Genomic DNA, 20,774 nt, shown 5'->3' on the forward strand with positions numbered 1-20,774 from the left:
ACTGACAATAGACCCTTCTCACGGGGGCCATTTTGTGTCGAGAAGCCAGGGTAAACACAGGTGCAAGCAAAACACTAATGAGGGTTTCCAAATTCCAATCATGGAAGTTGGAAACCCTCATTAGTGTTTTGCTTGCACCTGTGTTTACCCTGGCTTCTCGACACAAAAAGGCCCCCGTGAGAAGGGTCTATAGGGAGTTTAGGCAACCACGACTTGGAGCAACGGCATCAAGACCCACTTTGCGCATGCGTGATTCTATGGAGCCACCTCCCCCTGTTGTAGCCACCTCCCCCTGTTGTAGCCACCTCCCCCCTGTTGTAGCCACCTCCCCCCTGTTGTAGCCACCTCCCCCTGTTGTAGCCACCTCCCCCTGTTGTAGCCACCTCCCCCTGTTGTAGCCACCTCCCCCTGTTGTAGCCCAGCTGCAGACTACGGGAGGAGGAGGAGTTTGACGTACCGAGCTGAGTACGCCAAGCTGTTAGCATGTGAATTACAGGTTTCCATCATATTTGGAACTGTCATTCTGTGTATATTCGATTCTATCATTAGTAGTTGTATGGATAAAGAGTATTTTTGTTAAATACGTCCGCTAATTTGACTGAATTTCTTCTTTGTTCATAACTTCATATACATGTCCACTAGGGGTGTCACAATATATCGTCCCACGAAATTTCGCGATAGTAAAACGTCACGATATGTATCGTTGAGATGAAATCTCATATCGCAAAAAAAAAAAAAAAAAAAAAAAAATAGACTAAGAAACGTCTTTGTTTGTTGAAGTTCAATGTGTGGAAAGTAGTTCAGTTGAACAAGTCTCTGAAGAGACACATGAGAAGTTATACAGGAGAGAAACCATTCAATTGAGTTTCTGGCAAAACTGTTTACTTGACAGGAAAAACTGAAGATGCATAAAAAATAGATTAAGAAAAGTCTTGTTGTTTGACTTTGAAGAAAAACTGAAGATGCATAATGAGAATTTATACTGCTGAGAAACCTTTTAGTTCAAAGTAAATCTAAGTGACGGTGTAACTCATTCTATTTCAAGATAAGCCTTATCTCCAATCTCATGTTTTTTCTAGTTGTTATTGTAATAACAATTTCCCACAACAGCATGTTTTGTATTTGTGCATTTCAAATAAAATACTACTTTTCCAGTCATATATTGTCATTATTTAAGTTTAAAAAAATATTGTTAAAATCGTATCGTATCGTTATCGTGAACCCAGTATCGTGATACGTATCGTATCGTGAACTGAGTGTATCGTGACACCCCTAATGTCCACTGTTGCCAGCAGCACTCAGGAAGAAGTGGCCGTAGTGTTTGTTTTGGTGTCGTTCAGCTTTAGTGATATGTGTTTCTGGGACTACAGCAGCTTAATGATATGTGTTTCTGGGACTACAGCAGCTTAATGATATGTGCTTCAGCTTAATGATATGTGTTTCTGGGACTACAGCAGCTTAATGATATGTGCTTCAGCTTAATGATATGTGTTTCTGGGACTACAGCAGCTTAATGATATGTGCTTCAGCTTAATGATATGTGTTTCTGGGACTACAGCAGCTTAATGATATGTGTTTCTGGGACTACAGCAGCTTAATGATATGTGTTTCTGGGACTACAGCAGCTTAAAGTCCCTGGAAACCAAAATCCACAAAAACGTTCTAACTATGTTATTTAGGGTCTTATGTTAGTACTTTCAACCCAAAGCCTTAAAATCGACACTTTTCTACAAGATTCTACAAAGTACTTCCTCATTGAAGACAGCAGTGCGCGAGGTGCTAAAACGCAGGAGCTTATGACGTCATAAGCTCTATATAACCTTTGTACACGCGCGCAATCCGCACCCACCTATGGCAAGTCCGTTCTTTGCCCCCAGTGACAGCGCTCCCTCAGTGTCCGTCTGCCTCCCACTCTGTCTGCCAAGCGCTATGCTTGTGAGATTAGCAAGGTGTCAGGTTTCAGAGCATGCGCTCCTCTCTCTCTCTCTCTCTCTAGTCCAGAGAGAGAGAGAGAGAGAGAGAGAGAGAGAGAGAGAGAGAGAGAGAGAGAGAGAGAGAGAGAGAGAGAGAGAGAGAGATCTCTTCCTCTCACAGAGCCGCGGAGCAACGCGCGAACACACACACAGGCACACACACAGGCACACACACACACACACACACACACACACACACACGGTGTGTGCACTCATCTCTCTTTCTCTCTTTCTCCGTGTCCCCCCTCTCTCTCGCGCTCTCCGAGAGACAGAAATTTCCCTGCTGTAGACTGGACACGCCCACACATTCCGCGGGAGAAAGTACACTAAAAAATAATGAAATCTCATGAGTTTTGCCATGGCTGTCAAACCTAAATTTATATACTTTGCGACGTTCATCATCGTTCAAATTCGGCTGGTGGCTTATTACCATAGGGTCCTGTGATGTGATTAACTCAAAATGCTAAATAATAAAGAAATATTTCTGGTTTCCAGGGACTTTAATGATATGTGCTTCAGCTTAATGATATGTGTTTCTGGGACTACAGCAGCTTAATGATATGTGTTTCTGGGACTACAGCAGCTTAATGATATGTGCTTCAGCTTTAATGATATGTGCTTCAGCTTAATGATATGTGTTTCTGGGACTACAGCAGCTTAATGATATGTGCTTCAGCTTTAATGATATGTGCTTCAGCTTAATGATATGTGTTTCTGGGACTACAGCAGCTTAATGATATGTGCTTCAGCTTTAATGATATGTGCTTCAGCTTAATGATATGTGTTTCTGGGACTACAGCAGCTTAATGATATGTGCTTCAGCTTTAATGATATGTGCTTCAGCTTAATGATATGTGTTTCTGGGACTACAGCAGCTTAATGATATGTGCTTCAGCTTTAATGATATGTGCTTCAGCTTAATGATATGTGTTTCTGGGACTACGGCAACCCGGTTGGAACCCCGTCGCCGTCCTTAAAACGTCACTGCTTAAACTCCCCGTTATCGTTTGGAGCGGGCCGCTTCAAATCCTCTTTCAATTAAACAATCCACTTTCAATTGAAAAAGCTATGGATTCAGGCACCGTTTAGAGACACTGGTACCATTTTAAAACTATCATTTTTATCTGAAAAATATGAAACGATGCGCATCCCTAGTTAAGAGATTATCTATGGGATAGGAACTGAAAACATTTTTGGGCGCACCTAAAATGCACCTAAATGAAAGATGTAGGCCCACCGGTGGACCCCCAAGTGAGTGTGAAGCCCTGAGCAGTGATTTGACAAACAGTGCGTGCGTGCCAATGCAAACAACTCTAAATACTCACTCTGTACCCAGAATCGTAATCATTTTCTCCAAGCACCTACAGACAGACAGGTGGGCAGACAGACGGACAGTATGGATGGACAGACAGGTGTACAGACAGACAGAGAGACAGGGATCAGATAGGCAACTGAAAGGAGGAGGGAAAGCAGGGGCCCAAAAATAACCCGCCAACTATCCAGGGCTGAAACTACCGCTATTACCATTATCCATCAATCAGTCTATGAAATATTAAACATAATGACAGATTCCCATCACAAAGTGATTCTTCAAATGTCTTACTTGTCCGACCAGCAGCAGCAACAAAAAAAGCATTAATTGTATGATTTGAAACAAAAACTAAAAACAATCAATACTGAAAAGATTATAATCAATTCATTTGCTGTTGATCGACTAATCAAGTGTCCAACGGCGGTAAAATCAGTCTTCAGTGGATAAATCAATAAGGTCTGTTCTCAAACTTTGTCCCCGCTGGCCACCGTACACTACCTGTCTGTGAGCCAATCAAATCACAGCAAAAATAATGGCTCTGTATCAAACTGGTTCCTGACTGGCTACGTGTTAGTAGAGATGTACAGTCTAAGAGAGTAACAATTCAAAGAATGAAAAACATTTAGCAGGGGGGGGGGGAATACATAATTGAAAAGATTAATAAATATGATTGTGCATTGAAATGCATGAAGCAGCTTAGGTGCGTTTGATTCATCTTCCAAAACACTTTGCCTCAGAAATGAACAAATCACTCAGAAGGATGTTGTGACTTTCAAAGAAATCTGTTTGAAGTGAGTCTTTCAGTTCAATAGAGAAATGTCTCACAGAGCAAGCAGCCCACACACCACACAGCAAACAGACACGGTAAACCTAACGTATAGAAATGTTAGTTAGTTATAAAGCAAGAACCAAGAAGCTGAGTCCTGATTAGGGATGCATCGATTATAAATTTTGATGTACGATTATAGTCTGAGAAAAAAACCACGATTATCACGGTTTCACGATTATTGTTATGGACGTATAAAAATCACATGAGCATTCTTTAAATAGAGGTTTTATTGTATTTCCCCCACAATCTTAACAGTTGCTGCCTTCGGATTAAAAAAAGAAGAAAGGGCAGGGGACTCAGATGTGGCTCTGACCTAATCAAACCTAACTGACATCACTATTGTGAACATAAAACAAACAACATTTCTGATATATGATTGTTTTAGTAAAGTGTATCACAATAGTCAATACAAAAAATATTTTATTATTATTTTATAGAAGCGAAAGTCTAGCTGCTTAGTCTGCAGAAAAAACACAAAAGGCATAGTAACTTATTGGCATCTTACTGGCAACTAAATGGGCCGTCTGAATTTTGCATTGGGGTCAGTTCTATTGAAGTGATGATGGGGCAGGCATGGAAAGCCTCACTATAAGCCATCATGTGTCGTTTCACTTTTTACTGGAAAATGCTCCCTCTAGATTAAAGAAAGGACACTCTGTGGTGTTTGTTATGTAAATGTGCGCATTTGTTTTCGTTGTCTCAGTCAGATCATGACTGCCAAGCAGCTAGCTACGTTAGCTTCACGTTATTAGGCCTACATGTAACGTTAGCGGGTTGCTTTTGGAGTTGACACAAACCCTTGATGTTTCTTTTTGTGTAAAGCATGAGGTTCTCTATGGTTTACGCCAGCTCTGGGAGCATGAAGTGCTTTAAATGCGGGGATGTTTGGTCACAACGAGCTCGAGGACCGCTGCCTGTTGAACTATGTACGCTAGGCCATGGCCAGCTAGCTAACATTAGCCACAACAGCTAACGTTAACGTCATTGACTGTATGTTAACGGTAAACAAATCCGCTGCCTCCGCCCCATGTTTGGTTTAACGTAACACCAGCTCAGACTTTCCCCTAATCTCAGAAACCTTGCGGGACATGTATTGCAACATTTATTTTGGTGCTGGCGTCCATGGCTAGGCTACCGACTGACTACTACTGGGAGACATGGCAGCTGCCTGTGTTTGGTGCCTCCGCTAAATAGTCCGTGCGGGAAACGAAGCGAGAGAGACAGGTTCTTCACGGGAGTTTTAAACTGACGAACTGTTGTGAAACAAAACACTCGGTGTAGCGGAGCCTCTGTGGTTATATAACCGTGACGTTTTAAATCGTGGTTAATAGTCAAACCGGTGTCATTTTGTTTCGTTGGGTTGCTGTTCTGCTTTGATTTATTGGTATTATATGTCTGCAGCCACACGTTTTCTTGTAACAAAAGCCAATAAACATATTGAACAAACAAAAAAATGCATTAATCCTTCAAGCAAACTGGTTTGGATTTTTCACGTCATCAAAAAAGCTGGGGCAGGATTTCCACAGCAAGCTAATCTCTGTGTGAAAAACACGTTTGATTTGATTTGATTGACTTTACATTTGAGTATTTTATGCAAGCAAGCAAGCAGATCGTGAGATGATACGATGTGAAAAAGTGTTGTGTCAAACCTGGTCTTTTAAACCCACACCAGGCCTATGGCCACAGCAGCTGACTTTGACTACAGTAAGCACAGAGCCTTGGTGTTACGTTAGCCCAGCCTGTTAGCTTTTTCATCAACATTAGCCCCAATCATTCTATTGTGAAAGATGGTTAAACATTGATTGCATGTATTAAAAAGGTGGCCAGAGGGTGGTAAATTAAAAAGGACAACACCAATGGTATTTAGAGTTGCAAGCCATTTACTACCGTCTGCAGCTAGTCTAGTTCACGTTACGATTGTCTACCATTACGATTCGATGATGGGCCGACGTCACACTCACTGCTCTCTACTTCTTTTTAGCTACGACCAGCAGCTCTATAAGGCTGCTTGTCCACATAGCGTTTGTCAGTGTCTTTTTGGCGTTGGCGGTCGGTTGGAAGGATACGATATAGTCGATGGCCGGACACGAGGAAGAAGAGCGTCTTTTTGGAGTGGAAAAGGCACAGGGGGAGGAGAAGCCGATGATAACGTCTCCTGCTAGCTTACCAGCTGCTCTAACCACCTGGTTAACGTGACGTAGCGTTAGCACTTCTAGCAGTAACGTTACTAACTATACAGTGTTGTAGAACAAGCAAGGCTTACCAGATGGCAGATATTTACAATAGATTGTCCGGTTATAATCCATACTGCCTTTTAGGGCTGTGAATCTTCACTGGCCTCACGATTCGATTCGATTCGATTACGATTCAGAGGGCTACCATTTGATTCGATTACGATTATCGATGCATCTTAAATCGATGCATCACTTTTTTCCGCAATACATGATTTATTTTTTCTCACTTTCTTTTTCTCACTGTGTGGCTACTTTTAAAATAAAAGTGCATTTGGAATTGCATTGTATTATGATCCATAATTAAAATAAACAACTGCATGTACTTCCATTATATTTTATTTGATTATTAAAAAATAATAATAATAATAATAATTAATAATCGATTTTTGACATTTGTGAATCGATGCAGAATCGTGCACGTCCGCATCGCGATGCATCTTATAATCTATTATTTTTGACACCCCTACTGCCTTTATGATGGCTGTTACAGTAATGTCAACTCAATGATTAGCCTACAACGTCCATCGCCCGGCTGGAAAACACGGGTCATGAAGTCACCCGGCGCTTTTCTGAAAAGTTGAACATTTCTCAGCTTTTGAAAGCGTCGCCGCTCCGCTCACAGTTTTTTGCCCGAGGAGGCTGAAAGTACGGTGGGCTCTGCCGTCCTGCATTTCTGAAATGTACATAATTACGTGGTCGCAGCAATTACAAATTTGCGCTCATTAGTCGCTATGGTCAGTGGTGCGGAAACAGAGAGGAAGCTGGGCCACTGACACCGTTTACGATGTCTGATAATATACTGTGGAAAATATCACCATATTCACTATCACATCTTTGCTGCCTCTAAAGCCCTGTTTACACCAATGATTCACAAGGATACACAACTGTTTTAGAACGTTGCAGGGAAAAAGCTGCAGCGGTGTAAACTGGTTCGACCTTTTCAATATATTTAATATATTATAGGGGTGTAAATCACAAGTTTCATTCTTTGGACAACAATATGATATTTGCAGATATCACAAAGTCTGTCACAATTAGGGCTGGGTATCGAGTTTCGATACTTACTTGGCACCGAAATGGAAACATCGATACTAAGGGGTATCGAAGCCTCCCTTGTCAATCGATACCAATTTTCGATACCAAAACAAAACAGCGTCATTGAGCCTATAAGCATGCGACATGCTTGCACGCCGCGCTCTAATACGGCTGGTGATTGGCTGTCATGTAGAGGCATGCAGGAAACGTTACGCCCACTTTAGCCGGTGTGTTTGTTGTGACTGTGAGCCAGGCGTGCGGTGCGGATATAGTATACAAGAAGTTAGCCACTCAAGCTACTCCTATCCTGGATTACCATATGGCGAAGATGATGAAAAGCAGGAAAAGAAACAGAAACAACACGGACTGGTTTCCACAGATAAGAGAAATAATTGAGAGGTGGGTCAGCTTACCGCAAGTTAGCGGTTATCAGATCCCTCAGTCTGACAAATCCATGCATCTGGCTGTGAGTTGTAGCTAGCAGATCGTTTAATTAATTGCCGCCGTAACGTTATGCGCAAGCGGGCATTGTGTATTTTTAGCAACTCGTTAACAAACGCTGATGTCATGATAGTTTGTTGAATGTAAATGCGATTCATTTATATTGATTGGCTAGTCAGTGAATGCGTGAAGTGGAGCTGTCTCGTCAGATTTGACAAGAATGACGTTCTGTTGCAGCAGTGAGCATTAAACACTGATCTGCAACACTAGCGTTAATGTTTAATTAATTAGCGTTAACGTTATGTTAACGTTATCTCCCATTATGTATTTTTAGCAACTCGTTAACAAACGCTGATGTCATGATAGTTTGTTGAATATAAATGGGATTCACTTTGTGCCATTGGCTATATTGATAGGCTAGTCAATGCTCAACTAGTCTTCCATGCATGAAGTGGATCCATCTCATCAGTTTGGACAAGAATAGAGTTCTGTTGCATCAGTGAGCATTAAACCCTGATTTGCAACTCTCTGTTTTGCACTGAAAACTATTCCACTGATTTATTTGTTTGACATTTCTTTCCTTTGTAGTACTTCCAATATTTTTTGTAGGGACGGCAATACGTTTAGAGAACTTAAAGTTATGTTAAATACAGTAGGTTTTATTTTTTTCTGCTGTAAAACTTAAGATGGGGGGAAAACTAAAGATTTGTAAAATAATTTCAATGTGTAATGCTGTTTTATTTTTGTTAAAATGGATTTTTCTAAAAATTGGTATCGAAAAAAGTATCGTTCAGGAACCGGTATCGAAATCCAAGTATCGAAACGGTATCGATATCGAAAAATTTTGAACGATACCCAGCCCTAGTCACAATACAATATAGATTCAATTCAGGGGTCTGCAATCGATACTGTATGAGATATCATGACAATTTAACACAATCAGCACAATAGCTACAGAATATAATACGTCACAAATGGCAATTAAGACTTTTTAATACTTTTTAACTGCCTTAATTTTCCCTAAATTGATTGATCAACTTTTAATACTTTTCAAGACCCCCGTGATGTCCTGTGATGGCATCGCCAGCAATTCAGCTTGTCAAGTTGTAGCTGGTTGCAAGTCGGTGCAAGTTTCAACTCTAAACCGGGGTTAAGAAAGAGATGAGCGGATGGACAGAGAGATGGAGAAAAGGTTTGGAAAGACAGAGGGAAGGAGGGATCGAGAAGGAGAGATAGAAGGTGTGGTGTTCTGAAGTCAGCTGACTGAGCAACAGGTTGGATCATCCTACCAGTCAGTATATTAAGCAGCAGGCCATAAGCTACTATGACGACTGCACAATAATACAAGACTCATACCTGTACTCTCAACACTGCCGATTTTTGCGGGAGTCTCCCTATTTTTTAACCCTTTCTGCTGCTGTGCTCCTGATTGGTCATTTGAAACTAGAAGACTGAAGACAATTATATTGGTTGCAACCATGCTAGCTTGTCGAAAACGAAATCAAAATCCAAAATTAGGGGGACATTTTGCCAGGGGAAAAACTATTTTCAAAGGGGTCCACTTGACCTCGCTCCCCCCAAGATATCTGAATGAAAATGTGTTTACCGATACCACAGAAAATCTCCTTTTACCTGCCGAATGTAACTAACAACTAAATCTTCATTATAAACAAATAACTGGCCTGTTTTAAAGTCTTTTGAGCCCTTCATCACACTATCTTTAAATGGGTAACAAATTCAATCGTACTGTAATGTGTTTATAAAAACAAACAAACAATAAATTATGTGACCCAACTGATAACTGGCTAAATATCGACCACTGCAATCGGCCGATATATCGGTGCATCTCTAGTATGAATGCTATTGTTGATCATCTTTCAGTGGAATCATATTGTGCTGATATGAGAATGTGATCCCGCGGCCGGCGGCATGAACCCTCGTCTAAATCGATAATAAACAAACGGAGAGCAAAAGGGACTGACTACGTTTAAACGTTACGACACTTCTGTGTCTTCATCAGACACCCGAGTCTCTGATGCCTTTTGCTGTAGGCTGCATCCTACTGTACATACTGAGCTGCTGTCAGGAAGCATCAGCTACCACTGTGTGTGTGTGTGTGTGTGTGTGTGTGTGTGTGTGTGTGTGTGTGTGTGTGCGTTTTGCCTAAAGCTAATCTGCACACTGCGCATGTCTCCACTCTCCAAAAACCCCAAAAGGGCGCAAGTCACTCTTGTACACGTCTCTCTCTCTTCCTCCCTCTCTCCCCCCCCCCCCTCTCTCTCTCTCTCAAACTATATGATGCTGTGTCATGTACGTTAATACGTGTCATCAACTCCTGGAAGTCGGTTTTTCTTACTTATCTTCCAAAATCTGCTTAGCATCATTTCCTTCTGCTTTGTGTGCCACCCTGTGTTCCAGCTAACGGTCAGCTAACGCTAGTAAGCTAATGTTAACATGACGTTTGGCCTAGCAGCTAGCTAGCTAGCTGGTCAGCAGCGGGCAGCAGGCGACACTGTGACAAGCTGCTAGTATGAACTGAGTGCCAGCTGGTAAACAAACACTGGCTCTGACCCCCACAGGCTCCAGCCAGGACTGCTGTGGCCAATAAAGAGCCGGGTCAACTGGCATCACCATCAGGCGAACTACAAATAGAACTACTCACAAACCATATTATCCTCCCTCAAAGCTTCAATCACTAACGTTATGCATATGGATTCACACACACACACAAGGTGGTGGTAGTGCAGCAAGTTTATATTCAGACATTTTAAGAGTATAACTTTAGGGGCAGTTGAGTTACAGCATGAAATAAAAAAGAGCGAATTTGCATCTGAATTATAAACGTGGAAAACAATCACTTTAGTCCTATAGGCTAAAATACTGACTTAACAGCACGAAACCGCAACACGTTTAAAGACATCTTGAGATGTATTCAGAGACAGACAGCACGAAACCCTGACGAGCCGAATGTAACGTTAGCTAGCAGCTAGCTGTGTTAGCTTAGCTAGCAGCTAGCTGTGTTAGCTAAGCTAGCCGCGGAGAGGCTACCGGGGGACAGCGGGTCCGGGCTGCAGTGAAAGCCCCGGGCTGGTCCGTGGTGCAGCGGGCAGGTACCTTGGACTTGGAGCAGGTGACGGAGCGCAGGGCTCCGAAGAAGATGGGCAGCAGGGCCATGACCACCAGGCTTCCGTACGCCAGCGCCGTGCCCTCCGGGGTGGCCACGAACCGAGCCGTGGCGTTCAGCGCCGCCTCGGTCCCGTTGGTCTCCACCGTGGCGTTCGGGGCGTCCAGCTCCGGGGCCAGGGCCGAGGCGTGGTCCGCTTCAGACATGCTGTTGTTGTTTTCGGGGATGTTTCAGGGGGGAGAGTCGCTGGTGGTGGTCGAGCTGTAGCAGTGAGTGAGGGCTGCTGCTGGAAGCTGAACTAACTGTGTTGTGTTTTTCTCATTCATCTACAGCGCACTGCCTCTCTGTCAGTCTCTGTAAAGGCCACGTTTCCTAAAAGCGCTGCTGAGCAGAGAGGAAGGAGAAGCGAAGAGGTGTCACTCTGCCTCCATTTCCGGGTGCCACAAACATCACTGTGCAACAGATGTGGCGGAACCACTGTATGGTGGAACTCCTCTAGTAAGAGAGTGGCGTCAGCGGAGGACCAAAATGCGAGACTCATTAGCCAATGAACAGCCAGGAATGGGTCTCGCGCTACTTTTGCATGCTAAAATAAAGCAGATAATGTACAATTTGATTCATTTCAAGGGATGAAAAACCCTTTCAAAGTACAACACTGTCTATTTTGCTGCAACTCGAGAGTGCTGCTTTTTTACTCAAGAGTTTTACTTTCTACTTCCTGGAAAAAAACTGGTCCATTGAAGTGAATGGAGATGTCAGAACTCTTCTCTGGTGGAACTCGGAGAGGAAGAAGAAGCGAAGAGGTGGCACTCTGCCTCTATTTCCGGGTACCACAAACATCACTGTGCAACAGATGTGGTGGAATTTGTTTTGCAACTCACACAACACACGTAGTCTCAAGTCTTTGCACTCAAATCCCAAGTGAAGACAGGCAACTCCTGAGAGGTCCCAGGTCCTAAACTTTGAGTTCCAAGTCCTAAACAAGTCATAATGCGCATAACGCTGACATTGCATTTTCATATAATCCATCATGTACACTTGTCTTGAGCAATGCATTGTATGCACACCGCACACAGAGATGGGCAGTATTTGAAATACATGTATTTAAAATACGTATTTCAAATACATTTGTGTACTTTGTAATTTGTATTTGGCTGGACGGAGAAAAATAAGATGTAATTTGTATCAAAATACTTTCAGACCTTGTATTTTGTGTATTTTAAATACATAAAATACTTTTTTCTCTAATGTTATGTCATTTTATTCTCAAATTGACACATTCTTACCATTGACACAGGTTTAAACTGTGGAGAAACAAAATTTGACATGTCACTTCTACTCTACCTCTGATTGGCTTACCCTCAGAACAAACTCAACCACAAATCAGAGGCAGAGTAGGATGGGTCTTGAGTCAGACTTCACATCACTTCTTCATCTAAACTAGTATGAAGCCTTGTATTGGTGGAAATTCCCCCAGAGATAAATTACTAATATAAATTGATGATTAGATGCATGCACTGGCCTATCTGCAAATGAAACGGTTTACTGCATATTCAAACCAGTGTATCATATTAGAAAGACACAACAAATTATATCTCCTTAATTAAAATTGGCAAAGTGGGTGGCAGTGTGTGTGGTGGCAGTGTGCGTCACGATTGTGATGTCATCAGTGATGTCACTTGAGCAATTGTGATGTCATCAGTGATGTCACTCGATCAAGTGTGATGTCATCAGTGATGTCACTCGAGCAACTGATTGCCCAACTGTGATGTCACTCAGGCAGTTGTGATGTCATCAGTGATGTCACTCGAGCAACTGATGTAGTATGAGCGCACAGTTGCACGATGGCGCCGAGGTGGGTGGGCGGTGTCTGTCTGTCAGTCAGTCATGATTTTGGGAGGCCATGGAGCCGGCGATTTCCATAACTGCAGCCATGGCACATCATCTCCAGGGATAGTGTTATGATGTCAGATAGCTAGGGCTAACATGGTCAAAGTTCCAAAACTCGAGGTTAACATGTAGAAATGCTGCCTGTAAGTCAAAAGCCCTCACAGAAGGTGATTAACAGCTGCAAGTGAGGGAGAAATTAGCTGTGCTGAAAAACAGCTAAAACTGAAAGAACTGTAGTGTGTTAGAGGGTACACAAAGGAGAACACTGTCACAGAGGGCTAAAGAGACGATTTACCATCTAGGAAACCAGAACATTTCACATTTGAGAACCTGGAATCAGAGAATTAGGACATTTTCCTTACAGAAATGGCTCAAAATGATGAATAGATGATCAAAATTAGCAATTAATGTAATATTTGGCAATGAATTGATGGATTGACTAATTGTTGCAGCTCTTTATCAGTTTTTATAAAATGTATTTTTATGTATTTTCAAAATACAAAATACGTATTTGTACCTCAAATACATTTTTCAGACCAGTATTTTGTATTTGTATTGTGATACATTTTTTGAGCAAGTATTTGTCATTTGTATCAAAATACTTTATGATGTATTTTCGCCCATCTCTGACCGCACACCTCAGTAAAAGAGGAAACATCACAATAGCCTAGGCCAGAGGTTTTCAAAGTGGGGGCTCCAAACAGTTTCAAGGGAGCTATAGGCTCATTGAATTAAAGTGAAAAATATTACATTAGATTAGTTATTATTACATTAGATATCAAAAGGAGATCAGATCACTATATATTTGGCAAGCTGCCACTTTGTACAGTGTCCAATTTGTAAAACTATGCACTCCAGTCAACAGCATCTTCTATTTGATACTGAAAAGAACGTCCTCAATGTTATTGAAACGGTTATACAGAAACATAATTAGTAATGCATAGCTTCGTTTAAATGCTTGATTTATACTTTTAATGTGCAAATTAATCATTTTCAATGGCTTGTGTGTTCTTTTATTTTGAAAAAGCCCAACCGGAAGTTCTTCAACTTGCTAGTTTCATAGTGTGTGTTTGACAAGCTGCCACTTCCAGTGAACAGCATTTATCCGTTAATATACTGAGAATAACGTTAATAAAACAGTTATTGTTATACATAAACATAATGTGTATTGTATATCTTCTTAAATGCTTAATTTATTGTTTAAATGTGTAAAATTAATCATTTTATTGGCTTTTGTGTTCTTTTATTTTGGAAGAATATATCGGAAGTTCTTACATTTGCCTGGCTAGTTTCCCGACTTTTTTGGAACGTTACGTGGACAACTCGGGGGTGACGTCACTCAACCGTGAAATCCTTCGCTCCCAGTTTTAGGAGACTTGCTGCTACCATTTGTTAGAATTGGGGGACGCTGCGGTGACCCATCTATAGTATATATTTGTCTAGCTAGCTAGCATACAGCTCAGCTCGGGTCCGTCCGACTCTTTCAGGCTTCCGGTAGCTATTCCGGAAGCGTGCTGACGTAGGGCGTCGGTGAGAGCTTATGTTATGTATCTCCATAAGAGCTCCTGATTGGCCCGTTCAGAACTTTAAAATGAACTCGCCGCGAATCTACCCGCAGGTGTTCACAACACATCACATCAGCTCAGTCAGAAACTGAAGAAATCGAGAATTTCGCCGTTACCTCAAAACTTCATCGTGGTTTTCAGCATGAAGCAGGTGAGTCGGACGCAAATGTTTCGGGATTGTTTACGGTTTAACAATGCTACAGCCAACAGGTTCCACAATGCTTTTCTGCACTGGCCATATGCTAGGTTTCCCCCTAGCCTTGTTTCTACTGCTGTAGTATGTAATACACCCACTCCCACCACCACCCACATCCCCCTAGCCACCGCACATACTCATCCCTGGAACCCCGACATGCTACAACCTTCCTAGCCCTAGCTCTCACCGCTTTTCCATAGCCCTGCCCCCTTGGCTTGCAACTCCTCCACCACCCACATGCACCTAGCCACTCCCCCTACACACCCTTCAAATCCCTAGCCCCAACACCCTTCACTAAATGTCCATGAGTGCGTGTCCTGACTTCATCATCTTCTGACCCCGGCCTGGCCTGCTGGCCAGCGCCGTGGGAAAAATTGTATTGAGCGTCTACTTGCTTTGTAGAGTAAAGCATTGTGGGCACTGAGAGGGACTTCACGCCTCATGGCTCATGGTGCACCTTGTAAACTCAGAAATCTATACTCGAATAGCCATGAAGGTTGGTTAAAACAGGAAAGGTTTGATTTTTTTCTTTATTTCCTTTGTTGAAATACATAGCCTACATCTGTCATTATTATTATTTTTCACTAAACCATCTTTAATAATTAGATAGCCTACTAAACATAACAACAATATCCCTTCAGTTCTACAGAGGTTACAGTTTTTGAAATGTCCATAAAAAGATCAAATCAAATTGTGATCAACAACTCCATCATATTCATGTCCCCAGATAGCTGAGCTCTGTGATCATTCTCATGTTGTTTTACTGCAGCGCTTTTTTAAATGTCAAATTCCTGCTTGTTATTGTCACAAGATCTGGAAACACCTGAGGGGAGGAGCAACACCTGAGGGGAGGAGCAACACCTGAGGAGAGGAGCAAACATGTGTGAAAGTGCTGCTGAGTGAGAGAGCAGAGCAGAGCAGAGCAGAGCAGGAGGCAGGAGCAACAGGAGCTGTGCAGGGTGAGTGTTTAATATATTACAACATAAATAATAATTATTTAACATTTTACTGTAACAGACTATGACCCTGCACTGTACAGGGAACAAGAGTCAGCATTAACACAACAGTAGCCTACATCAGCTTCCCACTAAATAAAACAAATACATGAAAAAAGTACTGATTTAGGCTACATAAGGGCCATGGCCTATATTCACAAAGCTTCCTAAAAGGCTACTAAGTGTTGGCCATATAGCATTGATATTCACAATCTTTAAGACATTACCCTTAAAATAACTGATCAAATCCTATAATACATAAAGATCAAAGTAATTTAACTGTAGCCTATAGAGAGGAGGCCTTTTCTGAGTTTCTTAAGCAGAGCACAAAATGGATGACAGACTAGACTGAGAAGCAGGAAATGTGAGCAGGCTTGTAACTGATTACATCTAATCTGGTTACTGTAATCAGGATACAAACAAGTTAACTGTAATCCCTTACAGATGAGATGTAATCAATATTACAGTTACATTTAGTGAAAAATGGGGATTACTAGCAGGATTACATGTAAGGGTTAATGTACGACGAGGTGTACATTATCACTTTTTAAGGGACGACGCGAGAGGCGTGAACCGTCCGAGGCGAAGCCGAGGATGGTTGCCTCCGCGAAGTCCCTTAAAAAGTGATAATGTACACCTCGAAGTGCATTAACCCGCTTATACCATGGTCACTTGCCAACAAAACAATAAGACCAGTCATTTATATTTCCATGTGTAATAAATAAAGCAATCTAAATGGCTAAATGTCTGTTATTCATACTGTAAATCAGTCTTCCACGAAATAAAATAGTCCCTCCCACTATTCCACCACCCTCCGTTTTAAAGCCGACTCAAACGTTAACTTTATCACAGGAATGCGGGTTTAACGATGTTTTGCGTTCTACATTAAATGAAGACATTACCGTTTGGCAGCTTGCTTTATTTTGTATGATAGATACGTATTGGCCAAGTATATTAACATTTAAGAGCGATCGAGTTTCAGGAAGTAACACAGAGCAGCGGGGGCTGTATGTGGTGACATGCAGAGAGAACTCTCTGCGTTAACGTCTGCGGGTCTTATAAGACGTAAATGGCGCGAGGCAGGAGTAGAGTGAAAACTATCTGCTTTCAGTATGTTGGAGTCCAGGTATGTTTTGTACAAGGACGTCTCTCAGTGTGTTGCTGTTAACTGCCCATTGCGTTGTTTTCTTTTTGTTGATCTCGTCTTTTTCCTCTTTGACTTGATTTGTGCATAGCGGGTGGACCCCTTGATTTGTATCAGTGATAAGAGGCAGCGCGCGCTCTCCCAGAGCGCCTGGCTGCTGGTTGCTGCAAGTTGTAAACAGGAGGTTTGACAGTTGACAGCTGAGAGCCCGGTTTCTGTCAGCTGACCAGAACAGAGCCGGCTTCTCTCAGGAGAGGGAATCTCCGAAACGAAAATTATCTCTCTCTCTCTCTCTCTCTCTCTCTCTCTCTCTCTCTCTCTCTCTCTCTCTCTCTCTCTCTCTCTCTCTCTCTCTCTCTCTGTGTCAAAGGCCGGGCTCGTGCACGAGCGAGGGAAATCTCCTCTTTCTCGCCGAGAAGAGCCTGATGACGCGAGGTTAAAAAATCTCCGAAACGAAAATCAAAATTGTAAATAAGAGTTATTTTTGATAAACTGAGCACACAGGGGTGATTTAAATACTTACTTTGACCGACTCAATTTTTTTCTCAAGTTCCAAAATTGTCATATTAACCCTTAACGGGGGTATAGAGCTCAAACTGCTCTCCTGATAACACTGATGAAACTATGGCGCATTGATATGAACGGTGAACAGACCATTTAGCTAGGTGTCCATTATCACTGTACAATATCACTTTTTAATGGACACCTTGCAGCCAATCAGAATCGAGTATTCACCCAGACCATGGTATAAGTATTGTATATTCTATTCATTGTATATTGTATCTTTACCCAAGTGGCTGACAGCTGTGTACATATTGATTCTTCCTATTGTCTACTTTATGTTTGATATCTATGGTGCAAATAAATACAACATAAAACCACTGGAGAGGGGGAAAAACTCACTTGAAAAAACACACTTAGTTGGCACTTAAAAAGGACCAGTGCACCCAAAATAAATAAATACCTAGAAAGCAGATAATATCAGTGCACTGTAATGGAAATATTGTTATTGTTTTATTATTAATGAGAAACAGGCAACACTAGATTGGATGAATGTCTGTTGTAACCAACACAGACGTTGTTTTTTTTGTCATCCTGAGGAGCATGCCCCCAGACTCCATTAGTCAAATGCAGGAAATGTGTTCAAAAGTAATCCAAAAGCCACGGAAAGTAATCAGTTACATTACTTTGATATTGTGATACTTGGATCACGTTACTGATTACAATTGTTAACAGGTAATTAGTAATTGTATCAGATTACATTTTTAAAGTAACCCTCCCAACCCTGGCAGTGACTGCATCGTGCATGTTTGATCTAGTTAAGTTAAGCTGCATTCCCACTCAACAAAATCATGCTACACCGCCACCTTCCATGCAGGAAGATAAAGGACGCCACGAGTTGAGTCATGTCCACCTCGTGCCTGAGGGCGGGGCCAGTCGTAGTCAATCATAACTTAAAACATTGTTTCAATAAAGCATTTAGATTCATACTTCAAGTTTGAAGTGAAATAAAGCTAAAGGAAAGGACATAAGATAAAGAGATAACTTTTCTGTTATAAACTATTAAATAAATGGGTATATGGGTAGGTAGGCCTATATTTTCTATCACAAATCAACAGGCTTCTCTCGTGGCCTTCTTGTCATAGCTGCAAGTACAATAAGCCAACACTAGAGTGTGACAGAGTCCACACAAAAACAAACATGTACAGCATAGAGCATATCCACACACATTTCATGGAGGCCTTTAACAAATAGCCTAATCTGTAAACACAAAACCTAAAGTGTAAAGGCAGATAGAGTAGCCTAATGTATGCACAATGAAGCGCACGTAACACTTAAACTTAACTGATTAACTTAACTTATTCACTTATTCACTTAAGATTAACCCCATTGCACCAGCGGTCCCTGATCTGCGCCCCCCCCCCCCCCCCCCAAAAAAAAAGGAAGGTATAAAAATAAAATCTAATTGTATACCTATGTACAGTCTAGTATATGTAAACCACACTGGATTATAAACAAGGCTATGAGTCAGATATTGCACCGTTGTTTACAGTTATTGAGACACAGCTTTTGGACAGTTATTACACAGTTATTGCACAGTTAACACGTTTCACGTTAGAGTTTTGAAGAAAACTGAACTCAAGGTGTGCAATGTCTTAATGACCTTGTTTGATCAATTGAGTCTGTTGTTACTTATTGCTGTGTGGCCTGGTTTGGTTTGGTTGCCTCACCCTGTCCAGTAAAAACAGGCTGGCAAAGCTTGTCAAAGTGGCTAGTAAGGTGATCAGGGTGCAGCAAGTCCAGCTTCAGGACATTTACTTTAAACAGGATTAAGGCCAAACTTATTCTAGACTGTCCTGACCATCCACTTTATCAGGAGTTTGATCTCCTCCTCTCTGGCCGCCGTTTTAGAATGCCAAAAACAAGTCTCCTTTATTCCTGTTGCTTTTGAGAGGCTGCAATCCCTATCACTCTCTATGTTCTATGCAGTTGTATGCATTGTATTATGTTTTATTATTATTATTATTATTATTATTATTATTATTTATTTTACATATTGCTTCTGCATAATCTGCACAGCACTTTAATGACCTTAATGACTTGATATAGTATTTTATGTTGCACTAATATGTCCTAATTTTTGAATTGAGCTGATCACTACTGGAGTTACTGTGTTATGATGATGCTTGAGCTGATCACTACTGGAGTTACTGTGTTATGATGATGCTTGAGCTGATCACTACTGGAGTTACTGTGTTATGATGATGCTTGAGCTGATCACTACTGGAGTTACTGTGTTATGATGATGCTTGAGCTGATCACTACTGGAGTTACTGTGTTATGATGATGCTTGAGCTGATCACTACTGGAGTTACTGTGTTATGATGATGCTTGAGCTGATCACTACTGGAGTTACTGTGTTATGATGATGCTTGAGCTGATCACTACTGGAGTTACTGTGTTATGATGATGCTTGAGCTGATCACTACTGGAGTTACTGTGTTATGATGATGCTTGAGCTGATCACTACTGGAGTTACTGTGTTATGATAATGCTTGAGCTGATCACTACTGGAGTTACTGTGTTATGATGATACTTGAGCTGATCACTACTAGAGCTACTGTGTTATGATGATGCTTGAGCTGATCACTACTGGAGTTACTGTGTTATGATGATGCTTGAGCTGGGGCCTGTACTACAAAGCAAGATTAGTGGTTTAGCGAGGTAACTTCAGGTTTAAACCTGGTTTAGCCGTACTACAAAGCAAGTTAACTTCTTACCAACATATATTTCCATAGCAACTTATGCTTCACACTTAACCTGGTCCGCAGCAGGTTAAGTTGCAAGGATAAGATTAGACCTTAAATACACTGCCCACGAACCAATCGAATCAGCAGTTTGGAAAAATGGCCAACCCCTTTCTGGATGAGTTTCCCATCTAGGAAGGAGCACAAATTGTAATGTTGAATTAATCAAGGACGAATAATTTAATTAAGCCCTACTTACCACTTTGGAATATGTTTTTATATATTCATTTTAATGCTCTCAAGTAGCCTAGATACGTTGTTTGACCCCGCTGATCGATTGCAGCTGAATAGTGAGTGGAGAAATATCACTAAACCGGCATAAAAAGGTTACATAAACGTCTCCAAAGCGCACGGTGCCGTGTGCGCAACGGAGCTGAGACTGACGTTGGGTTGGAATTGAAATGGTCATAGCCTACATGCTAGAATAGCCTACTACATCTAAGCAATTTAATATGGGATCACCTGCACATATCATCATCATGATGATTAATCATCTTAATCATATTAAGATGATTCATATCTAGGCTACTCCTGCATTTTGCAGCTGCAACTGTATGATGTGATTGAACTTCATATTTCCAGCATCATTATATGAAATATGGAGATATGTGCCCTGCTGACAATAGCCTATAGGCTATATGTGACCACAAAATAGGCTATTTTTATAAATGAAATCTATGCCCGCACGTACCGCGTCGATTCAGTTCAGAAGCATTTTTTAATTTTAT

General features: G+C 41.5%; 2 protein-coding genes across 2 annotated transcripts in view; one reads left to right on the forward strand and one right to left on the reverse strand.

Annotated features, from left to right (window-relative positions):
• The window catches only part of LOC310795146 (minor histocompatibility antigen H13-like), a gene marked incomplete at its 5' end in the record, with an annotated part of 44,240 nt that extends 33,086 nt beyond the window's left edge, over positions 1–11,154 (reverse strand). The window contains one exon of the mRNA XM_083657189.1: positions 10,939–11,154. Coding sequence (XP_083513315.1) covers positions 10,939–11,154 — 216 coding nt within the window. The remainder of the gene's footprint in view (positions 1–10,938) is intronic.
• Positions 11,155–15,507: 4,353 nt separating this feature from the next.
• Positions 15,508–20,774, forward strand: part of LOC310795136 (NLR family CARD domain-containing protein 3-like) — a 34,088-nt gene continuing 28,821 nt past the window's right edge. Inside the window, exon 1 of the mRNA XM_083657178.1 lies at positions 15,508–15,558. The gene's annotated coding sequence lies outside the window, so the exon portion shown is untranslated. The remainder of the gene's footprint in view (positions 15,559–20,774) is intronic.

This window comes from Poromitra crassiceps (assembly GCF_964638095.1).
Source record: "Poromitra crassiceps genome assembly, chromosome: 20".
In the NCBI taxonomy this organism is placed as follows: domain Eukaryota; kingdom Metazoa; phylum Chordata; class Actinopteri; order Beryciformes; family Melamphaidae; genus Poromitra; species Poromitra crassiceps.